The following is a 23,074-nucleotide window of genomic DNA, read 5'->3' on the forward strand; positions in this document are numbered from 1 at the left end:
GATGTGCTGTGAGGTGTGTTACAGCACGTGGCTCTGGGAAGCCTGGTCTGGTGGTTGGTAACCCTGCACACAGCATTGGGGTTGAAACTAGATGATCATTGATGTCCTTTTTAACCCAGGCCATTCTATGATTCTATGTGATATGAAAATTTAAAACAACTTTCTTTGTGCCCCTGCTCCAGAAGCAGTTTTTAAAATGAAAAAAATTGCCCAGTGGCTAAATCTCCCTCTCTCCTTGGGAAAGACCTTATCCCTGCAAATCCTGCAGTAGTAATATAGCCCTTCATTATAATGCATGGTTGTTGGAAAGTCACTTCCCCATTAAATAAATGCTTAACAGTGCTGGTCACTTACTTGGATTTTGACTTGCATTTAGCAGTGTTCACCATCTGGATTTATCTTCATATTATTTTGACTAACTGTCAATGTAATTAATAAAAGTGAAATGTTAGAAATCATGGCTCTTTCCAGTTCCTCCTTCTAAACCCAGACAGCATCCAAAAGAATTAAGTAAGAATAGCAGAGCAGCAACATGTGATGTCCCTGAATTGAGCCGACTCCATGAACTTTTCTGTCACTGCCTATAAGAGTATCTACCCTTCCTCAACCCTGTGCAGCAACTTGCTTAAATATACCCAAAAGAATTGTTTAAAAAAATACATTTTAAAACCAACAAACCGTGTTTAAAAGGATGATAAAAATCCCTAATAAACATGAAAGAAAAAGAACAAATGCAAAGTTGAGTGTTCTCGTGTCAGGCTGTTTGTTGTTTTATATGTACCCATTTCTTATTTTTAATTTGTGATTAGGCAATTAAACATCCATTTTCACAAACTCAAGATACGTAGTGTGTTTTTTAGCATTTTCCAAACACACTGCTTGATTTCAGGTTACCTTGTTGCATGGTGATTTAATTTTGTTTCTGTGATTCACAGTTTATAGATTGAGATGAATATTCCCATACAACTATATGTTGTCTTTTACTTTATGAAGAATCAAATCCAGAAGAATTTCTTGAATTAATTGCCATTCATTTGCCATTACAGAAGTTTAATTCAGATCAGGATCTTAATTTTTTATCACAGTTTCAGTTTGCATTGCCTTCTTGACCTTATTGCCGGTGCTTACTGATCCCTTCCCCACTGAACTCATTTTTTATTGTTTATTAATAAAAAATGTATTTATATAGTATCTTTTTAGGTGTTCAAGAGAAGTTGTCAAACTGAGAAACACTAGTTTTGCTTTTAGCTCCCTCTTGTTCAAGTCAAAAGCTAAAATTACAGAATGGGGAGTCAAAAGGAAAAAAAAAACTATTATTTTCCTATTTATGTTTTATGGAAAGAGAATTAAGCGCTATGAAGTTGACTTCTCAACGGTTATTCATAGTACTTTCGTTATCTGCTGCACTGACACAGTATTAGTCAGTTTCCCCATCTTTTTATGTGGGTTTTTTTGTTTTGTTTTGTTTTTGGGTTGTTTTTTTTTGTTTGTTTGTTTTTTGTGTTTGTTTTTTTTTGCAGATCAAAATGCAGGAAGAAAGCATGGTTAGAAATAGGAAAGTATGACACTGAAAGTAAAAAAAAAAAACAACTGAGGTGGCAAACATACAGATACAATATGCATAGCTACTTTGAAAGCCTTTTCAAACTTTAATAGATGCAAGGTTTCAGCTACTTGGTAATATAAGTTGCTCATTGTTCTTTACGAATGAGTTCCCTATTTTGTGAACATTTTCACTTGTTATAAAACCTGTCAGTATGAGTGCTCATCTTGGTCACCTCTGTCAGGCTGCTTCTTGGTTATGGTAGTCCTCATGGGAGACTGCAAGGTATTCTGACAATATGAGACTGACATACTGATCAGAGGATGGCAATCTCATTACATAGCAGCTTTTCAGAGTTTGTAATTTGATAAATTACAGGATTTGTAATAGTTCATTCTGGAGAGATTATACTAGCATGATTTTCCTTGTGAATTGTGAATGATTTTCCTAAGCATTTTGATTTGGGTTTCTTTTGTTAAACGTTTGTGCGATGGCAGAATTTGGGACTGAAACCTGAACTACTTGATAACAGGGGTGTGTGAGAACTTTACCTGGGAGATGTACGTTGGTGGACAGCCATAAATTTAGCAGTAATTTGGTGTAGGAAAGACTGTCTTGATGCCACGCTCTGATTCCATGAATAATTTCTCAATTTAGTTTACTCAGATTGGGTACATGGACCTCCTCTTTTTCATTCCCAGTTGTGTCAGGCTTCATACAGTTTTGTTTCTGTGATCTTACCTGAAGGTTTGACTGCAGCAGTAGGCTCTTCAAGTCTACCTTTAAGCTGGCTATCTTGGATACTGAAACTCTTGTAGGTCTAGCAGCATGAATTTGGTGTAGAACAAGTTTGAGCAAGTAAGTATATTTGTTTTCATGGGGCTTCTATGAAAGTTAAAGTTAAATGAGTTATGATACGGAAGACTGAAGCTTTTGTCCATTGCTTTAGAACAATTATAGGTAATACTTGCTTTTTACAGGAAGGTACAATAAATATTCAAGGAATTTACCTCAAACACCCTGGATAATTGATGGGGAGCGGAAGCTGGAATCTTCAGTGGAAGAACTGATTTCAGAGCATCTAATGGCAGAATTCAAAGCAGACAGTAAGTATCCAGGATATCTTTTGCTGCATATATTTTTCATTATTACTAAACTATTTTTTTAGTAGCTACTCAGTTAATACAGCAGGGCAACAGAAAACATTTTGTTTCTTTTTTCCTCTTTTACCGATCTAAGTCAAAGCCTCTACACGGTTATGCTCTGTGAGAAGCCATATGACTTTGGTTTATAAAGTATCATTGTAGAATATCTCTTCAGGTTACTTGATGATGCAAACATTATGGTTTTATGCGGTAGTATTTTTGCCTAACCATACTCCACAACAGTTGGTAATTCATTAGATGTCTCCTAATGCTGATGGTTTTTGCCATTGGCATTCCATAATACTTGCTTAGTTTTGAGCCATTTCTTGTTTCTTACCTTGATTAATTTTATTTTCTGCAGTGTGTAGAGTTCCAAATGCTTATCCAGGGATTATCCAGATGAAATAATCATTTGTTGTATTACAGACAGAGAAATCCAAAGGAAAAACTGCATTACATATTGGCTTAGAACTACTTTACCCTCCTTTCCTTCCATGACTCAGTTGGTATGTTAGCTTGAATACTAGAAAAATCATTAAACTTTTTCTTCAGGCCAAGTACTATAAAATAACTGATTTCAACTTGCAGAACTATGACAGGTGAATATGAGAAATGTATGTAAATAATGTTGAGAAGCAATATTACCATACAGGACAGGCATGTCCAACCTGCAGCCGGCAGGCCACATGCAGCCCAACATGATTCAGTGCAGCCAACCCTCACCACCACACTGTAAAGGCAATGGCTTTTTTTTTCCCCCAGAGTGGCCCACCCATTGCTCTGCAACAGCCAAACTGTCAGTGCAGTACTGGCCATGTGTTGACTGAAAGCAAGGCACCAAGAGGACGGTGCTGTGCAGCACTAACTCAAGTGATGACAAATAGTTGTATGCGTTGTGATACATTGGCTAAACACAGGGCTCTGAACAGTGGAGAACATACAGTCATGCTTTCTGTTTCGACGAAGGAGTTTGAAAATAGAATAATAGAATCCTTAGAGTTGGAAGGGACCTTTAAAGGTCATCTTATCCAACTCCCTTGCGGTGAACAAGGACTTCCACAGCTAGATTAGGTTGCTCAGAGTCCCATCCAGCTTGATCTGAATGTCTCCAGAGAAGGGGCTTCCACCCCATCTCTGGTCAACCTGAACCAGTACCTCACCACCCTCACTGTATTCCTTATATCCAGCCTAAATCTCCAATCTTTAAATTTGAAAGCATTTCCCCTTGTCCCATCACAACAGACCCTGATAAAGAATCTGTCCCCTTCCTTCTTACAGTCTCCATTTAGATATTGAAAGGCCACTCTGAGGTCTTGTTGGAGCTTTCTCTTCTCCAGGCTGAACAGTCCCAGCTCTCCTAGCCTGTCCTTATAGTGGAGGTGCTCCATCATTTGGGTGGCCATCCTGTGGATGTGCTCCAACAGGTCCACATCTCTCCTGTACTGAGGACTCCACATCTGGTCACAGTACTCCAGGTGAGGTGTCACAACAGAGAGCAGAAGGGCAGGATCCCCTCCCTTGCCCTGCTGGCCATGCTGCTTTGGATGCTTTCTGGGCTTCGATGGCACACTGCTGGCATATCCAGCTTCCCATCCACAAGTAATCCTAAATGCTTTTTGACAGGACTGTACTTAACCCTTTCATCTCCCATCTTCTATTAATAGTGAAGTTTGCCTTGACCCAGGTGCTAGACTTTGCCCTTGGCTTTGTTCAAACTCATGAGGTTCACTTGGGCCCACTGCTCAAGCCTGTCTAGGTCTCTCTGATTGGCATCCCGTCCCTTGGCCATGTTGACTGTACCCCACAGGTTGGGGTTTCAAGACTGCCACAAAAAAATCATCAATTTACATCTGCAAGGACATATTAAGTTGATCTAGTATGTGACCTGCAAATTTTCAAATGGAAAGTTGCAGTCAGATATTCATCTAAAAAATCTGATCTCATCTCTTAGCAGAGAAAAATGTCTTTTTCTTCACAATTACACCTTATTCATGTTGTCACTTTTTGGCAGTACACACATTTTGAACAATTATTGTCAATGATGAAGTACAGGAAGAGTAAAATTTCATCAGAAATCTCTGATGAACACCTTGAGGCCTAACTAAGAATGTCAACTGCTGCCATCAAACCAGACTGGCATGTTAGTTTGACAAAAACAAGGTCACATATCTCACTAGTTTCCCCTCACCCCCTTTTTTTTAACGTTTTAAGACAAATTTTAAAAGTTAAGATGTTGTGTTACTCACATATTAAAGATATTAAGTATTTTGCAGAGACTGCTCCAAGAGTAATGCCTCCTGTTTTATTATGTTGGCTCATAACTTAAGAGGCAGATGTTAATGATGTAGCAGTGGAGGTTGAATCTCTTCTCCAGTATTGTCTTTGAATTCCTCCATGCAGAAAAAAAAGTCACCTATTGACATCCAGCAATGCTTGCTTAATGTTTATGGAGACCAAACTGTGGATGCGAGCACTGTCAGGCAGTGGGTGGTGTATTTCTTCAGCAGTGAGAGTGGGTTACCTCTGCTGCTGCTGTTTTTTAATGAGAGCAGCATGCAGGCTTTGTTCACTGCTGGCAAAATGTATAGCTAATGTTGAAAAATAGCGCTGGGCAGTTGAGAATTTTCTGTATTGAACAGAGTGATTGTGCTCTTCATATTTGTTGTTGTTTCCATGGAAATAAATAAAAGGCATTACTTTTTGAGCAACCTGCATATGTGCGGCCCAAGACAATTTCAATTCACTAAATGCAGCCCAAGCAAGCCAAAGGATTGGACACCCATGATAGGAGGACCACTGCCAGCAGGTCAAGGGAGGTGATCTTTCCCTTTTTTTCAGCAGTCCTGAGGCATGCCTGGAATACAGGGTCCTGTTCAGGGCTCCATAGTACAAGAAAGACATAGTACAAGAAAGGGTCTGGAACATGTTTTGTACAAGGAGAGCCCCAACTCAGAAAATTCTGGTAGTGTTACAGAAATAACCAAGAGTATGGGAAAAGTTTTCTCACTGTTGTTTTGTTGCCATAGAATGACCGGAGAAGTCACTAACAAAAAATAAGGAAATCTTTATGTGCTCTTATATGTTCCATATGGGGGAAAAAAAGTGAAACAGGTTTTCAAAGACCCTTTGAAGCAGAGCTAGGAAGTTACTTTCTAGTGCAGAGTTTAGTGTTCCCCTTCACTCTGTCAAGCAAAGCTTAAAGATGGAAGGGATATGATGAAGGAAACTAAATACGCAGCAATTCATAGATTGAGTAACAGGAAAGAAATACACAAGAAATACACAGAGGTTGTCTTTCATATTGGACTTGAATTTTCTTCTGTCCAGGTGCATATGACTAGCAGAAATTTCTCTGAAATCTACGGAAATTACTGGGAGTGTTCAGGATAAAAAGTTGTGTTTTGGATGGAGATTGCTTAGTTTGATTTTATTCATAGACTTGAAGTATCTGGGTTAGAAATGAAGAAAATTAAATAGTAAGTGGATTTCCTTTAGGATGGTACTACTTTGTTGGGCATATTCAGGTTCATCGCATTGAGGCTGAAGAATTAGGAGCGTGAACCCAATGAAAGAAACAGTAACTGTACCCTGATTTGTTCAAATACACTGCAGGCTTCGTTTTATTAACATAACTATTTGAAGTATATTTCAGAATAATTTAGAATCTCTAACCTTTTCAAAGCTGTGGAGCGTATTAAAATCTAAAATAAACTCTTGTTCAAATCTGTTATAGGCTTTAATTTTTCTTCCTCTGGAAGAGAAGATGTGGATGTAAGAACACTAGGCAATGGTAAGGCTTGAAACATCCTCTGTAAAGCATATAAACAAACAAAATGATTAACTGAAGCTTTTTTAAGAGACCTTGCTGAAGGCTAAGTGCTTAAGTGTGTGACTAGACATACTTGGACATTTTATCTTGGAAACATTTGAGTGATATTTATGTATTTATTCTCAAAGACTGAACCGTTTCACATAAAGAACTGAAAAAGTAGGCCTTTTTCAGTGTCCTTGGCTACACAGGTGTGTGGAAAAGCACAACTGGTTAGAAATGTTTTATTTGCTTCCTATTTTTATTTTATCTTTTGTATCAGACAGCTTCCTGTCTTGTTTTCAGTTGAGTCCCTGTACTTTGCTTCACTATCACTGGGGAGTGGGGATGACTCATTGCATTTTGAACTTGGCTGCTTTTCTAAAGGTCAATATTGGAAAGTATGCTGAATCTACTATAGATAGCCAAAGGAGGAGTGGAGATGAAAAAGTGAAAACTAACAATGATGTGTCCCAGTTGCTGACTGATCTGTAGTGCAGTTCTTGGCGTTGCTTATACTGGGGATCATCCCTGGCCCTGAGCATAGAAAGTGCAGCTCTTGCAACAGATGTTTAGCTGAGGGAGTGGGATTTCACATCATCTTGCACCTGGGCATTGCTATAGGTGACAGAAAATAAGCTAATTAACTTTTTTTCTTATTTTATTTTTTAATTAGCACAGAATTCTACAAGATGCCTTCTGGGAAGTTGTAATTTGCACTTACTGCTGATACTACGGTTTAATAGCCAAAAAAGTCCCTTGTTTCTTTCCTTCCATCTGATGCTACATCCCTAAGCCCACAAGTTCTTATCCCTGTTTGCATGACAGCAGACAATCTTCACACCTTCTGACCTTACTGCATAACTTCAAACATTAATTTAGAGCAATATGTTTTTATGTTTTATGATTGTGTGTGTTTCCAGGAAGGCCTTTTGCAATTGAGCTTGTGAATCCTCATAGAATACATTTTACTGCTGAGGAAATGAAGGGACTTCAGCAGGTAAATAATTTGCACCTTGTGGAATTCAACGAGTGTGTATTTCTTCTCTAACTGAGCAGTTTTGCTAACTGACGTTTTGTTTGTTTTTAATGTCACAGACAATTAATAACTCCTCAGACAAAATACAAGTCCGAGATTTACAGCTTGTCACCCGGTCAGTATTTATCATTGCCTGCAAGGGATTTTAGTGTGATGCTTTGGGAGTTTTGGCAAGCATTCTTGCTCACATAATTGTAAGATAATTTGTATGCTATGGGAGTAATTCATTTATTTTGTTTAGAGAGGCAATTGGTCGTATGAAGGAAGGTGAAGAGGAAAAAACAAAGACATATAGTGCCTTAATATGGACAGACAAAACAATACAGAAGGAACATATTGCATTTCTAGATAATATCAAGGTATGTGTAGCTCTTTTTGCTAATTTATGTAGTACCTTTCCTGGTGTCTCAGAGGAGAATTTATATACATGCACTCATGGATATATTTTTTTTTTTCTGTTGCTTGTTTTTTATCAAGATTATATGGACTTTTGTAATGTCTTTTCACTTCCCCCTTCTCATTCTTCCTTATTTTGTGATTGCCATGTCAGCACTATAGTTGTTTGTCTGTTAACCAAGACAAATTACCATACAATATTGGCCTTCCAGTAGACGAAATAGTAAAAAAAATAATGAATGGAAGAGCAGGAAATCTAACACTCCTTCCTTTCTCTCAGATTACGTGTTAAGTAAAAGGAATGGCGATGGTCTTTTTTTTTTCTGCGTGTTCAAAAGCCATTCTTTCACAGCTGCAGCAGTTAGGAGTTTGTAAGGTCTATGGTAAGCAGTGCTAAAAGGCTTACTATAACAGGCCTGATTTGCCAATAAGAACTTTCTCCAAATGTACGTCAGAGAGGCAATGCTGGCGAAGGAGTGTCATCAGTTTTTCTAGCATTGCACTGTTGCCTATGACCTTTGGCCATGAAACAGTTCTTAACTGAGGACTAAAAAGACTACAGTTCTGGTTGGTTTTTTAAGTGTGCCTACCCAGTTTCCTGAAAGGTTGCTTTTCAGACTGCTGCGTCATATTTGGAGAAGGAGATGAAGATATGGAATGAGCTTTTTAAAAGTCTATTATGAGATCTTATTTCAGTTGGTTTCTCTTTACCCTCACTGTTGTTTCTAAAGCTGTGCTTTAGGCAAAGCATTTTGTGTGGGGGATTTTTATTTTATTTAAATCGCCTGAGGCTCTCAGTGTGATTTTAAATCCTGGAGTTATTCCAACAAATGACCTTTGAGATTTCAGGATTATTCTTCTGTATTTGTGATTCCAATACATTGTGCTCATATGAAGCGTTCTCATATAGCTTTGGGGATGGCTGTTCCTTTTTCCTTTGGTAAACATTAGAAAAAAACAAATAATAAGAAGAAAAATTATCCTTCCATGAGGAGATTTCACAACTCCCTTAACACAGAATAAGAAGAGATGTGATTGGCAAATGCTCCATCTGCCTTTACCTCACAATCTGTGCAGGATGTTACACGCTTCCTTCCTCAGTTATTATCTTACCTCTTATAATAGGAATTAAAACTTGACCAGAAGACACCTCTCCGGGTTCTTCACAGAAGGGCTCTGGCTGTAAGATGTCGAGTCATTCACACCATGAAGTCTGAGTACATAGACGAGCATCACTTTCGCCTGCATCTGAAAACACAAGCAGGAACGTATCTTCAGATGCTGTTACTCAACACATTGATGTTGATTGTTGATGAGTATACTTTAAGCAATGGGAAGTTTCCTGCTTTTATCTTTGCAGTGTTTCTAAATCTCTGCTCTTCAGCAGTCTCACGTTGCTGATATTTGCTTTTATGTCAGAATTTCACATTCAGGTTATTTATTTGTTTTTTTTGGATGACCGCTCTGATTGTTCTGAAGTACGTGATATCTGTATAAATGTACTGGTTAAAGGTACACTTAGGCCCCTTTTAATTCAATTGAAAAAATTTTACCTTAGAAAGTAACTTTTCCACAGTATTTAATGCACTGTAATGCATTTTGTGGTTTGATTATACTCAGAAGCTTAGCCACAGTTTCCACTCACTTTGGAATAAGACATAAAATAGAGGTTGATAATACAGCTTTTGGCAGTGGAGTCAAAAGCCAAGATTTAGTAGTCTTTTAAAGATGGGGATGGGCTTAGCAGAATGTCCACTGTAAACTGGTTTAGGAGTAGAAAAAGACACTAGTTTTGCTTTGAGTGTTTTCCACCATTCCCCTCCTTTCCCTTCCCCCCTTTTTTTCCTCTCCTCTCCTCTCCTCTCCTCTCCTCTCCTCTCCTCTCCTCTCCTCTCCTCTCCTCTCCTCTCCTCTCCTCTCCTCTCCTCTCCTCTCCTCTCCTCTCCTCTCCTCTCCTCTCCTCTCCTCTCCTCTCCTCTCCTCTCCTCTCCTCTCCTCTCCTCTCCTCTCCTCTCCTCTCCTCTTTTTTTTAGTTCTTTGAGGTGAAATGGACCTTTCCTTAACCACTGTTTTTAGCTATATTAAAGAATTTGTGCATGGAGACTTTGGAAGAACAAAGCCAAATATTGGCTCCCTGCTGAACAGAACCACTGACATTCTGGAGTTGGATGTAGAAGTGAGTTGTTCATTATTTTCCACTTTCCTGGAAATTAGTAGTGTAATTGCATTTGTGAGGTGCTTTCAGTGAATTTAACTAAATCAACATTTCTCACCACAGTTAATAGAGAATTTTGACATTTATACAAAGATGGTGGTTTGTACCATGCTGCCGCGTGCTTTTGTCATGTGGGATTTCCTCTGCTGAGATAGTTCAGGGGAAGGATGTGAGGACGTATCTTGAATTCAGGACATTTATTATTAGTATCCATTGGAACAGAACCTTTTCTTTTCATATTATGTTTACATCATTTCTTTTGAAAAAGGAGATGGATGAAAAATAGGAAAGACTTGACTTCCTCTTTTACCACTGGTGCAAACTAAATATAACTGTTCACTTACTGGAGTCAGATAGGGTAGATATTAACTTGTAACTGCAACATTTATTTTGATTAAAAGAAGGTATGTTGTGATTTGAATTTAACATTGAATGTAATGGTTTGGCAAGGCTTATTAAAACATAAGTTTTCACTTCGGGTAGCCAGTTGTAAACATGCTTGTTTCAATATATTTCTAGAAAACTGTCTACATGTTACTTTTTGCAGAACAGACTTGCAGGTTTTTGTGTATCTTTGGTAGCATAATACAGAAAGAGAGCTTGCAGAGGACACTTAAGTTACCTTTGGAAGCAGAAGCATGTAACTTGGCTAGGGCTGATAAGCATTGCTCTCACATGGCTCGTGCTTCTGAACAGCAGCTTTGCGTACATTGCAGATGCAGTCTGACAGCAACACATGCTGGGCTGCTGTATTACAAGTAGTTGCAATTCTGCTTTGTAAAGAAAACCTTGCTCCCAGAGAATGCTCTCCAGACACTCATGAGGCCACTAGAAAAAGGTGGCAGTTTCCTGCCACTCTCTCCTTCTTGTCGCATCATGTCTATTTACTGTTGCTTTCCAGTATTAACCTGTAGCTGACAAGCAGAGATGGTATTTTATGAATAGGAAAAGACTTGCCAAATCTGCTGATCTTTTCCTTCTTTTCCTGCTCTTCTAGTCTGTTGACATTGACTGGCCTCCAGCCCTGGAGAATTAGCTTCACAAGTTGGGACGTCAGACAACAACTTCTCGGTCAGCAGCAGTTTACTGAACGCCGTACAGTATCACAACTTGGTTACAAAATATTTTTGTTGAACGTTTGGATCATGTTGATCTTCCAAAGGATGCTGGTCCTTTGAATCAACTCACACAAGGCAGCGTTCATTTAGAATCTAGCTTTTTGAAAACTTCCGTCTGCGCGTAGAGATTTTTGCAAGGTAATGTATTGATAGCAAATCCTCTTTCAAAAATCTGTGAAGAAAAACAAATGGTGTGCTAAGTAGGTACAACAGATATGCGTAATGCAGTACTGTTTGAAATGCTTAATTAAATATTAAATGCTAAAGCCAGATTATTATTATTTTTTGTTTTTATATTTAATGCCACAGCTTTCTTGTCTGGATGTGGGTAGCACTGAACCACCTGAAATGCAGCTCTCACACTTCCTGAGCACTGTTCATGCAGGACTGTTAACTGAGCCCGTAGGATAGTGCCTGGAAGGAGGTGGTGTTCTGCTCTGTGCCAGCTGCTTTTTGATCAGCGTTGCTTTCAGAGGTGGGCAAATTTGCTTCACAGAGTACTTTTCAAAGGGAAAAAGAGTTTCCAGATGAAAACTTCACACTTAAAACCAAGTTTCTCTCATTTAAAAACACCAGTGATATTCTGTAGAAACTCCACTTGAAGTGCTTGCCTCCTCAGCAGCTCTTTGGCTGAATTACAAGCCTCTTCGTGCATAGGATTTCCCTGAGTCACTATAAGGCTGCAGATTCCTGGCAGTACTGCATGTTGGAAATCTAGAGAAAAATAGGGATACCAAGAACCCCAAAGTGCCAACAAATACAGAATGTTCTGAAGGATGTTGGTAGTACAAGACCAAGATGGAGGTGAAAAGCTTTGGTTTGTGGAATAGTTGCAGCATCGTGAATTTTCTGTGGAACCCAGGTTTAGATGGGTGCCTGTAAGGTTGATCACATCCTGAACCTCTGATTAACCATCTGAGGCAAGTGATAAGTCAGCTGTGGGGGCACAGGTGAAGGTAATTCAGCTGTACTACCAGAAGGGGTGGAGCTCGGCTCCACCTCTCCCAGATCCCATTTAAGGGCTGACCGCCACTGAGGCAGCATCTCTTTCTGGAGATTGCTCCTTTGTGGAGTTCTTGTGGTGAGCCTTGACATTGACAAGCATCAATTTTGAAGGCCTCGGAGTTGGTGAGTCCTTTACCTTAATTACCCTCTGGCTATTTTTTCCAACTATATTTGTACTACTCCAACTGTACATTATACTTGTATTATTTGAACTGTACAATACTAGTATTATTTCCACCATACAATGCCTGAATTAGTTGAACACTGCTGGGAACATGCCTGGACTAGGGAAGACCCTCTCTTGGCTTTGCTAAGGGTTTTATGTGCGTCACAGAGAGCAGAGCTGGCTCCCTAAGACATCCAACAGGACATCCAAGAGCTCCATCTTTGGAGCCTCTGGAATGCACCTGGTTACAGGTTGGCTTCTGAGTAGCAGTGGAGTCCCTGGCCTGCTCATTAGCAAAGTTCCAGCACTTGCATCTTCAGGAAAAGTCACTTTTCTGCTTCATTCATTAAGAGAAGAATGCTTCGGCTTCTGTACCAAAGAATGTTGCACTATCCTTGGGAATACTGCATTATCCTTGGGTTTGGAATTTAAGGGCTCTTTGTTAACGAGCATTTCAGAAATAAAGGGTAATTATTTTCCAGGGAAAAAAGTAGGGGCAGTGAAAGATTACGGAGATGTTACCATGAAGTCAATGGTGACAGGACCTCGTTGTAGAACAGCTAGGAAAAACTTACCTTGAAATATTAGCCTAAATTTTATATACTGTCGTGGGCTGTCAAAACTTTCCTCATTTGTTTTCCTAGTCCGCGGTGACATAAGGAAGCACAGTAGTTGTTCAAAAGCTGCCATTTTTTAAATGCAAAAATCGTAAGAACTGTGGTTCAGACAGCAGGATTCTCTCCCTTTCAGTCATAGGGCTGTTATGAGAACTGCTAGGAATAGTTGTCTCATATATGAATCTGTGCCCAGAAAGGAACTGTTGTGAATGATGGAAAACTTCAGAAACTATTCAGAAATGAAGAGAACTTCAAGCTACTGTGTGATTTTTTTTTTTTTTTTTTTTTTTTTTTTTTACATAAACGATGTACAAGTTCCATAAACAGGAAACAAAGGTAGGCTGGACACAACAGACATCAGAAGAGGCATCCCCAAGGGGAAATGGTGCTAACTGGTACTTAGCTCAGAGAGGCTTATCTTGTTTTCAAATGTAAAATACCTACTTGTGAGTACTCTAATGGAACCTTTCTTGAGAGTATTAAGAGCGAGATTTAGTTTTGTTCTCTTGGTAAATGTGAAACAGGTAGCTGTTTTCTAGCAGATTATGTGTAAATGCTGAAATCTAAGAGCCAAACAGCACTCCTTACCACCCTTCTTCATACCAGAAGGACTCGGATGAAGCTGCTGTATTATTTCTCCAAGTTCCTGCCCACCCAAAGCAACCCCCCTGCTGCATGAAGTGCCTGTAGCACACCTTTGGCTGAGCATGAGTGTCTCTGTCCTCTCTGTCCATCACAGTCATGCTACTGTGCCACAGAGAGCTGCCTGGTGCCAAGGACTCCTCACTACACTGTGGCCAGTAGCAGTTGTGAACAGAAGAAACTATTCTAGGAAGACCCAGGGTAGGTGACCCAAACCCCAGCACCTCTGCAGGCTCTGGCTTCTCTATCATGTCTTACAGCATTGTGGGGCTGAGAAGGCAGAAGAAGCTCAGGACTCAGTATAACCAGTTCTTTTAATTACCAAACCAACTTGTTTACAAAGAAAAAAAGAATTTTGAAAATATTTAATTATACTGTAAAAACAAACTGTGCTATAAAGAGCTTTCTATAAAGAAAATGTTTACATTCAATAAACTTAAACATTGAGAACTTAAAACAGGAAGAACTGAATAAACAACACATGGCAAGTATTCTTTGTGTCTCATTTCATGCTCTCGGAAAGGTGTGCTGCAGAAGTGAGAAAATCTGGTGTAAGTGTGGAGTTGGGTACGTGGGGTCATGGGGAGGAGTCTTCCAGATTTCATTTGTACACTGCGGAAGAGCCCGTTCTGTCAGACCCGTGTAACTGATGTAATGTGTTACAGCTGCAGCACCTCATTGCTCTGCACACAGTGAATTACTGCACTTGAGTAATTACTGCTTTCCCTTAAACTGTGAAGGTTTTTGGAGTACCTTTCTATCTGGTGTATGACTATATGTCTCAAGTAGCTTTTTGTCTTGTGGTTGTGGTTTCTGTTCCCTATGTATCCAAGCGTGCTATTTATTGTTTTTTTCCATGGTGCACTTTTAGATAGCCAAACAGTAAAAGTTTGGTTTTTAAGCCTTATCTGCCACAATAACCAGCTGTATAAGTAAATACAGTGATATTATTTCTTGCTGTGTTGCTTTGTACATTAGTAATAAAATAGCAAAGCCCTAATGCAGACATGAGTTTCTTACCTAGCCCAGTACCTATGCAAGGTGTCACTGGATAGCTCATGCCTCAGAGTGAAGACTGTGAAATTAGCAGGAGAGAGGAAGTTCTGGATCTCAAAACTGCAGACTGAAGGCTGTTTGTGACACTGATTGAAATGGTCTCACATCGTTCATACAATGCGTTGGGAGGGGGCTGCATTTCACCTCCTCCTGTGAGGGGTGGCAGGGAGCCAGACCTGAGCCTTTCAGCAGTCACTTGCATAGCAGGAAACTGCTGGGCCATCTGAGGAAGGAACACAGGTAGGTGCTTTGGCTCAATGCGTTTCTGCAGTTCAAAATAAAATGTGCATCATGGCTACACACACACACACACACACACAAAAAAAAAAACCAAAAACAAATTCCAGAGAAATAACAGCATGCTCCATTCCTAAAGCAATAGGGTTTTGTCGTTTAAAATAGTGCACTTGGGATGAAGTGCAGAGAAGTCCTTACTTTCTGCTCATTCTTTTGTGCAGTGACGCATTTACAACAGAGCTGGACTATTTAAAAACTCAAACCTTCCGGTCTTTAAAACATATCTAACAATGACATAGTCATTAAATTTCTTCAGAGTAAATTTGCCTTGAAAGCAAATGGAATGCAGTGAAATATGGAAAAATATACATATAATAATTAAAAAAAAAAAAAAAAGCATGATTTTGTTTTAGGAGAAAAATACTTTATGTGAAAGAGGGTAAGAAACCTAAATCTTTCAAGCAAGTTGAATAAAACTTTGTGTTTTGAATAAAAAATTTGTGTGCCCCCGGTGGCGCAGTGGTAGAATTGCTGCTTGCAGCACCGGAGGTCCAGGGTTCAAATCCCCCCTGTGTCGCAAGTGGCAGAAATGCTGCTCTGCTACACAGAAGGGCTCAAATCCCAGGAGCTGGACTCGATGATCTCTAAGGTCCCTTCCAACTCGCACGATACTGTGATAATATGATAAAACATTAACATTAGTGAGTCTGAACTAGAGTGCCCACATGCAGTTTGTTCCTAGTTTGTCCTTTTGAAATGTTCATTTAATTTTGTAGCAGAATGTTTTATTTTCAGACAGAATTAACCCTGTGAGTTATTGGACGTTTGACCCTTCTGAAGATACCAGCTTTTCTTCCCAATGCTTTAAGTATCAGTAATTCCTTTTTCCAACACCATAAAAACAAGCTTTGAAATAGCACCCCAAATGCTTCTTCATGGGCACAAGTCTTTGAGCTGATTGATCTATACATTAAAAAAAAACTTTAAAGTTTTACCACGAGATTTGCACGGTAGCATTCTGAAAGAGAAAGCGGAAGGGTGAGTTATTCTTCGGTTAAGCTGTATGTGCCTATTTCAGCCTAATGCTGTCTCAATGGTTATAGCTTTGTAATATATTCGTGTCTAACTGAAAAGACTGGTAGAGCTCATCGGTGTGGACACCATCGGTGTCATAGAACTGGTTATCTGTAAGGGTAAGGCTGTTCTGATGGTTCTGGAGAGAGCTGGTTGTTAGTCTTGAATCGCTTAAAATTTCTTGGTCTAGAAAGCTGCTGTAAATTGCTGTATCAGCTAAATTTGGTTGTGAACTGAAGGGAGCGCTGCCAGGGGCTGCCACAGGTGGACATGCTGCAGGCACCTGATGGAGCTGCTGCCTGTGGTTGCTTACATTTAACACCTGAGTATACTTGTCAAAGTTGAGACTGGTGCAGTTCAGGTCATTGGCCTCCATGTTCACGATGCTTGCTGCAGGGGCACCGGCCTGATGAGTGGCGTGGACAATGCTGTTACTGGAAGCACTCTGCATGTCTGCAGCTGACACCATCGCTGCTCCCATCCCATTTGTGCTGCCAAAATTCCTGTAAAAACTGGGATCCTTCTCATCAGGCCAGTTCAGCGGGTTATCGTGGAAAGCTGGGAGAGCACTACTGCCCTGAGCACCGGGCTGAGGCACTTCTGCTGTGAAGGCGTTGTGCGGGTGCATGCTGAGCAGGCTGCTGGCTGAAGGGGAAGGGCTGTACAGCTGCTGCCAGCAGGAAGGAAGGCTGTCCTGCTTCCCAGGGCCAAGCGGTGCAGGCTGGGGGGGCATCTGGCCACATGAAGGGTACATCTGACTGGAGCTCGCCAGCATCAGTGTAGGTGAAAACATATTTGGTTCTGTGAAAAAGAAAGATATTACTGCATTCTTATACTGTTTTTTATGTTAAATTAGAAATGGTTAAAAAAAAAAAAAAAAAAAAAAAAAAAGCAAAACCAATGCTAACTTAATGTGGTTACCTGTGGACCAGCACTTGCCTAAATGCTGTCCAGGTGCACTGTACTTCCGAACAGCTATGTGCCTTGTTCCCTTTCTATGGGAACAGCCTATGTTTTAAATAAAGAACGGCAGGCCTACTTTGTATAGCCAGAAGTACTATCATCTTACCGGAAGAAAACCTTGAGAAAATATTATGGGTTACAAGCAAAGACACGGGGCAGCCAAGAACTGAGCCTTATGTTTGAAGGACAGTGTCTGAACCTAGAGAAAAATCGGTACTTAACTAAAGCTACAGTACAGAAAGGACACCGAGGTGCTGGAGCAGGTCCAAAGAAGGGCAACAAGGCTGGAGAAGGGCTTGGAGAATATGGCCTACAAGGTGAGACTGAAGGAACTGGGGCTGTTTAGTCTGGGGAAGAGGAGGCTGAAGGGAGACCTTATTGCTCTCTTCAAATACCTGAAAGGTGCTTACAGCGAGAGTGGAGCTGGTCTCCTCTCACTGGTGACAGGATGAGGAGAAATGGCCTCAAGTTGTTCCATGGGAGGTTTAGGTTGGATATCAGGAAAAACTTCTTTACAGGAAGGGTTGTTTAGTACTGGAATAGGCTCCCCAGGAAGGTGATTGAGTCACCATCCCTGGATGTGTTTAAAAACCATTTGGATGTGGTGCTCATGGCCACGATTTAGTGGAGGGCTGTTAGGGTAGTATGGTTAGGTTGTGGTTGGATTTGATGATCTTGAAGGTCTTTTCCAACCCAAGCAATTCTATGATTCTACATTTAAGTAGCAACTAAAGCAACTAATCCTTAAAGAGGCTTTTAATATAGTTTTGGTTTCATTAATCTTTATGTTGAAGGGACTACAGTGCTCTCTTGGGGAAAAAGAAAGTTCTGGCTGGGGAGTGAGAGACTGGTACTGCTGCTGCTCCCTCAGTGCTCCCTCCTGAAAGTACCAGCCTTTCCCCTCAGCAGTCAGACGCTATTTGCTTCCAGCTGCTGCTGTATTGAGACGTGAGCAGAAATTTACCTTTCTTAATCATCTTTCCTTCAGGGTTGACAGTGGGGATCAGAGCTGCTTTTGGCCTCTCTGTCACAGCTGATCCTGTGACAGAAGAAAACATGAATCTACTTTGAATTTGCTTTTAAATAAAATGATTCATCATAACTGTTAACTTCACTCAGACAAAAATAAAGGATGAGTATTTTCCTTACCACAGTCCTGTATGAGCTTTTGCCAAGCCAGCGTTGATCTCTGCCTTTTTGCTTTGTTACCGTATGGATCTACAATGAAAGGAGTGGGACAAAAAACCATCTTAATTAAAACACCCTTCGAAATAATTTGTAAAAGGAAGTTTCTAGAACTTGACTAGTGGCTCCCAACTGCAGGAAAGTGTATTTAAAGAGAAATATTTGAGATACGGCTGTACTCTAAAAAAACAAAGTAGTGTTGTTAACCATAACTCTTGAGATTTTCATTGAAAGAGAGAGCAAATTGGCTATTGTTAGCTTTAGAAAAAAACACCAAAAATCGACATTGTCATAGTAGTATAGTTATTTTCTTTTTTACTCAGTAATTTACTGTTTGTTGTCAACAAGAATTCTGCACTGAAAATAACCTTTAAGAAACCCGGCTAATGGGAACCATACCTTTTTCATCTGGTAGGTATCTGAAATCCATTGGTTCACTGACTTCTTGGTCTGAAGGTCTTCGTAACTGCATCTTCACCGTGATGGGTTCTGTGATGTCCCTGAGGAATGGCGGTGTTCTGAATACAATCGCGACCTGGCGATGAACATCGGCTTGGGAGAAGGAGCCTTTCGCCTCCCAGTTGTCCAAGACAAATCTGACTTCTATGTCATCTGGTTCATTAGAAACAGAAGATGCTTGTTAAGCTGAAGAAAACTAAAAACTTCCAGCAGAAAAGGTGGGAAGGGGAACAAAGAAAGGAGACGGACTCAGAAGTCAGAGGCAAATTAAATGGGTTGACTTTAAGGCACAGAGCATTTTTTCAGAGGTATTTAGAGCTCCTGAACCTGAAATTGATTATACTCAGCTACAAGCAGACCGCTTACATAGGAGTACAGTGAATAGTTTCAGTTCCCCAACTAGAAAGTGAAGCGTTGGCCATTTGGAGTAAGGGGAAGAAGTCTTAGACAAGGTTACCTTTCTGAACTTTGTCACACAGAAGAAAAATTTCATCTCCTCCCTTTACACTTCCACAGTTTTTATTCACACGGCAAATTCTCAGTTCTGCTGTGTTGGGAGCTCCTGGAAACAAACAGGAGAATTTGATCATAAATAATCAGTGTAGCTTTGTCGCTACTGAAGGGGAGGTGCTGGGAATTAAGGTGTACATAAAGGGAACACAGCAGCTGGAGCAGCATGGCACACCCTGAAATCCACACCAAAAGTGTCCGTCCAGCTAGGTTTGATATTCCATGCAAATGTGGTGCGGACAAAGCAGCACGACTCCCACCGCTCTTCATCACTTACCTCAGAAATTCTGGCACGGCTGTGTCCCTGTAAAGAACCACCTTCCTTCCCCTTATGGGTGGGACATGACACTCCCTAACTGTTCTAGAATAGTCTCAAAACACTTTCCCACCTGCATCCAGTTGTAGTTCTATTCACAAGTTTATCTGGCCATCACAGAATCACAGAATCACAGAATGACCCGGGTTGGAAGGGACCTCAAGGATCATGTAGTTCCAACCCCCCTGCCTAGCAGGGCCACCAAACATACATCTTTACTAGATCAGGTTGCCCAGAGCCCCGTCCAACCTGGTCTTGAACACCTTCAAGGACGGGGCATCCACAACCTCCCTGGGCAGCCTGTTCCAGGACCTAACCACTCTCCTAGTAAAGAACTTCCCCCTAACATCCAACCTAAATCTTCCCTCTTTTAACTTAAAACCACTTCCCCTAGTCCTGCTGTTATCAGCCCTTTCGAAGAGTTTGCTCCCCTCCTGGGAGTAAGTTCCCTTCAGGTATTGAAAGGCTGCAATGAGGTCACCCCGCAACCTTCTCTTCTCCAGGCTGAACAAACCCAACTCCCTCAGCCTGTCCTCATAGGGGAGGTGCTCCAGCCCCCTGATCATCTTCGCCATCAAATCCCTCCTCTCTTTACCCCATCTAGGCAGTTGAAAATAGGCCTAGGAGCCTAACATTCGGGCCTTTGCTTTTAGGGCAGCAGATTTCACTCAAAAATGCTGAAAGTTCAACTCCAGACTGTGTCTTGAACAGCCTGGTGGCTACACCAACAACAGCAGCCTGCAGGGTAAATGCAGACAGAAAACTGAAGTGAAGAACAGGTCCCTCACCATTTTGTGGGTGGTGTCACAATTTACTTAAAAGGGCACTAATGTCACAATGTAATGATTCATAAGTGTTAAAAAAAAAAAAAAAAAAAAAACCAAGAAAACCAAAGTGGAAGAACTCACTAGACCTCCAACATCACCTCCTCTGCATATACCTTCTGTTCATGCTTTCAAGTATGTGAGCACATATCCACAAGACCCCCCATTCATTTAACATACAAAGTAACTGACGTCCATTTCTTTGCTACAAGTGAATATACTCCTTATTTGCCACCCTCTAATCCCGACAGAATGAAACCACACTGTCCTGCAACATTCTCCCCTTTCATTACATCCAGACCCCCAACTCCAGATGTACTTAAATGCCCTTCATTCGATGCTGCAAGGTAGGCCCTGTCTAGCTCCCTGCTCCACATACAGAGATGAAACACAGAACTCAAGCTGTCGCACTCAAAAAATGGAAACCCCACTCCGGAAGGTCACATTAAGTCAATCCTTGCCTGACTTTACACGGCCCTGTGTAGGTAACCTGCAACACCACACAGGCTATGTTCAGAACAGAGCTCCTGACTTCACTCAGTATCCTGAGACAGAACTGACTTACAAAGGCTTTATTTCTCAATTTCTTCTTTTTTTTTTTTTTTTTTTTTTTTTTTTTGTAAAGAAATTCTGCTCGTTTCAAACAAAAGCAGCATCACTTTTGTGATCTCGTGGTTGCAGTTATGCACTGTTTTATTTACACTGCTGCTATACTACATGGAGAACTTTAGATACCTACAGTGAATCAGAATCTGCCCACATATACCCACATTAAAACCCAAGCTTCCTCTCCACACAGCTGCCATTTCAGCAGCTTAGCAAAGAATGACGTCAACACAGATGACTAATGGTGATTTGGCATTTTTCTAAGTGACATCTGAGATGTAGCTACAAATCTTGTGTATCAACTCTTTGTCAAGCCAAATTATTACTACAAGTGTTCTCAGCCAATTTCAACTTCTAGCTAATCCCAGAAATACAAAAAACGTCTGAGTTAATATTAAACATTTTCATAAAATAAAAAACAGAGGGTGGTGATTACTGGTTCTGTGTCCAGGTGGAGGCCAGTAATGAGCAGTGTCCCCCAGGGGTCTGTCTTGGGACCGGTGCTCTTTAACATCTTCATCAATGACATTGATGGTGGAATTGAGTGCACCCTCGGCAAGTTTGCTGATGACACCAAGCTGAGTGGTGCGGCTGACACAGTGGAAGGAAGGGATTTCACTCAGAGAAACCTCAGCAGTCTTGAATGGTGAGCCCGGGTGAATCTAATGAGGGTCAGCACAGCAAAATGCAGGGTGTTGCACTTGGACCAGAGGAATCCCAGGAATAGATACAGACTGGGAGGAGCAATCCTTGAGAGAAGCTCTGCAGAGAAGGACCTGGGGGTCCTGGTGGATGAAAAACTGACCATAAGCCTGAACTGACCATGAGGAGTACCTCCCCTATGAAGACAGGCTGAGGGAGTTAGGCTTGTTCAGCCTGGGGGGTGACCTCATTGCAGCCTTCCAGTACCTGAAGGGAGCCAACTCTTTGAAAGGGTAGATCATAGCAGGACAAGGGGAAATGGTTTTACATTGAAGGAAAAAAGATTTAGGTTGGGTATCAGGGGAAAGTTCTTTACTATGGGAGTGGTGAGGTGCTGGAACAGCGGTCCAGAGAGGCTGTGGATGCCCCATCCACCTCTGGGGGTGCTCAAGGCCAGGTTGGATGGACCCTGGGCAGCCCTTAGATACAGAGGCTGGCATCCCTGCCTCTGGCAGGGAGGAGCAGGAGCTTGATGATCCTTGGGGTTCTTTCCAACCCAAGCTATTCTATGATTCTATGATAATGGTTATATTCACATCATTGAAATTCTGCAAGTATCTCTTGAGAACTGCCCTTCAGAGAGCCCTAACAAGTCAAAGACAGGACTTAGCAACAGCAGAAAAAGACTAGGTGATGCCCTTGGACAACATATCCATCTTATGGCAGCCATCTATCTCATTACCATTTTAATTGCTTGGCACGCCAGAAGCAAGCTCAACCTTGCAGCCATCACTGTGTATGTAAACAAGGGTGAATAAAGCACCAGTGAGTTGGCTTGAGGCAGAACAAACAATTCTACTCCAGCCTACCTGCACTTCACTCTGGGATCATCTTTGGGGCATGCCAACTATCTTGCTACGTGTGTTAAACATGTATCAAACAATCCCAAACTAGCAAAGTGCCCCAGAGGGCTAGCAAAAAGCTCAAAACCTCAGAATCTGTCCTGGTGTGAGGGGAAACACATTTGACCGAGTCGTTACTTACTGTTGTCATAGATTGGGTTGGAAATCAAAGGAGGAAGAGCTAATGTGTAGTTGCCATGTTCATCAGGGAGGAAAGCTTGGAAACAGAGGCGGACAACGTTGAGATCGTACTCATCGATGTTGTGCAGCTGTTCTTCAGGCACTAAATAGCAAAAGGAAATACAAGACTGAGAAATAGTCTTCAAAAACAACAGTAATTCTTTAACAGTCTAGTGTTGACTCCACCAGTAAAAAAAAAAAAAAAATTGCCAAATTTCTGTTTGTGGCCAAAGCAAAGAAAGTGTGTCCATAGCATTCTCTAGTGCTGTGCATAAATAAATTCCTTGTATACAAAAAACACCACAAAAAAAGGACCTTAACACTTTTCCCTGGTCAAACAAGGCTAAATCTGAACCAAACAATAAAAACTTCCCTTCTAAGAAGTCAGTCTTTTTCCCACCATCACATTTCTTTGAAGGCTTGTTC

At 40.9% G+C, this 23,074-nt stretch overlaps 2 protein-coding genes across 4 annotated transcripts in view; one reads left to right on the forward strand and one right to left on the reverse strand.

Moving 5' to 3' along the window:
- Positions 1–11,533, forward strand: part of PUS10 (pseudouridine synthase 10) — a 33,205-nt gene extending 21,672 nt beyond the window's left edge. For 2 of the 3 annotated variants that reach the window (XM_072331542.1, XM_072331541.1), the window contains 8 exons: positions 2,524–2,649; positions 6,422–6,478; positions 7,420–7,496; positions 7,595–7,650; positions 7,777–7,894; positions 9,057–9,199; positions 10,008–10,107; positions 11,144–11,301. In XM_072331542.1, coding sequence (XP_072187643.1) covers positions 2,524–2,649; positions 6,422–6,478; positions 7,420–7,496; positions 7,595–7,650; positions 7,777–7,894; positions 9,057–9,199; positions 10,008–10,107; positions 11,144–11,182 — 716 coding nt within the window. In that variant the 3' untranslated portion in view covers positions 11,183–11,301. Of the gene's footprint in view, positions 1–2,523; positions 2,650–6,421; positions 6,479–7,419; positions 7,497–7,594; positions 7,651–7,776; positions 7,895–9,056; positions 9,200–10,007; positions 10,108–11,143 lie in introns of all 3 variants that reach the window. The other variant, XM_072331540.1, reaches the window with a different exon arrangement.
- A 2,458-nt stretch (positions 11,534–13,991) lies between these two features.
- Positions 13,992–23,074, reverse strand: part of REL (REL proto-oncogene, NF-kB subunit) — a 31,979-nt gene continuing 22,896 nt past the window's right edge. The window contains exons 5-10 of the mRNA XM_072331539.1: positions 22,611–22,751; positions 19,126–19,230; positions 18,609–18,821; positions 18,174–18,242; positions 17,989–18,063; positions 13,992–16,862 (exon numbers count right to left, since the gene is read on the reverse strand). Coding sequence (XP_072187640.1) covers positions 16,078–16,862; positions 17,989–18,063; positions 18,174–18,242; positions 18,609–18,821; positions 19,126–19,230; positions 22,611–22,751 — 1,388 coding nt within the window. The 3' untranslated portion in view covers positions 13,992–16,077. The remainder of the gene's footprint in view (positions 16,863–17,988; positions 18,064–18,173; positions 18,243–18,608; positions 18,822–19,125; positions 19,231–22,610; positions 22,752–23,074) is intronic.

Source organism: Excalfactoria chinensis, chromosome 3, assembly GCF_039878825.1.
Source record: "Excalfactoria chinensis isolate bCotChi1 chromosome 3, bCotChi1.hap2, whole genome shotgun sequence".
NCBI lineage: Eukaryota > Metazoa > Chordata > Aves > Galliformes > Phasianidae > Excalfactoria > Excalfactoria chinensis.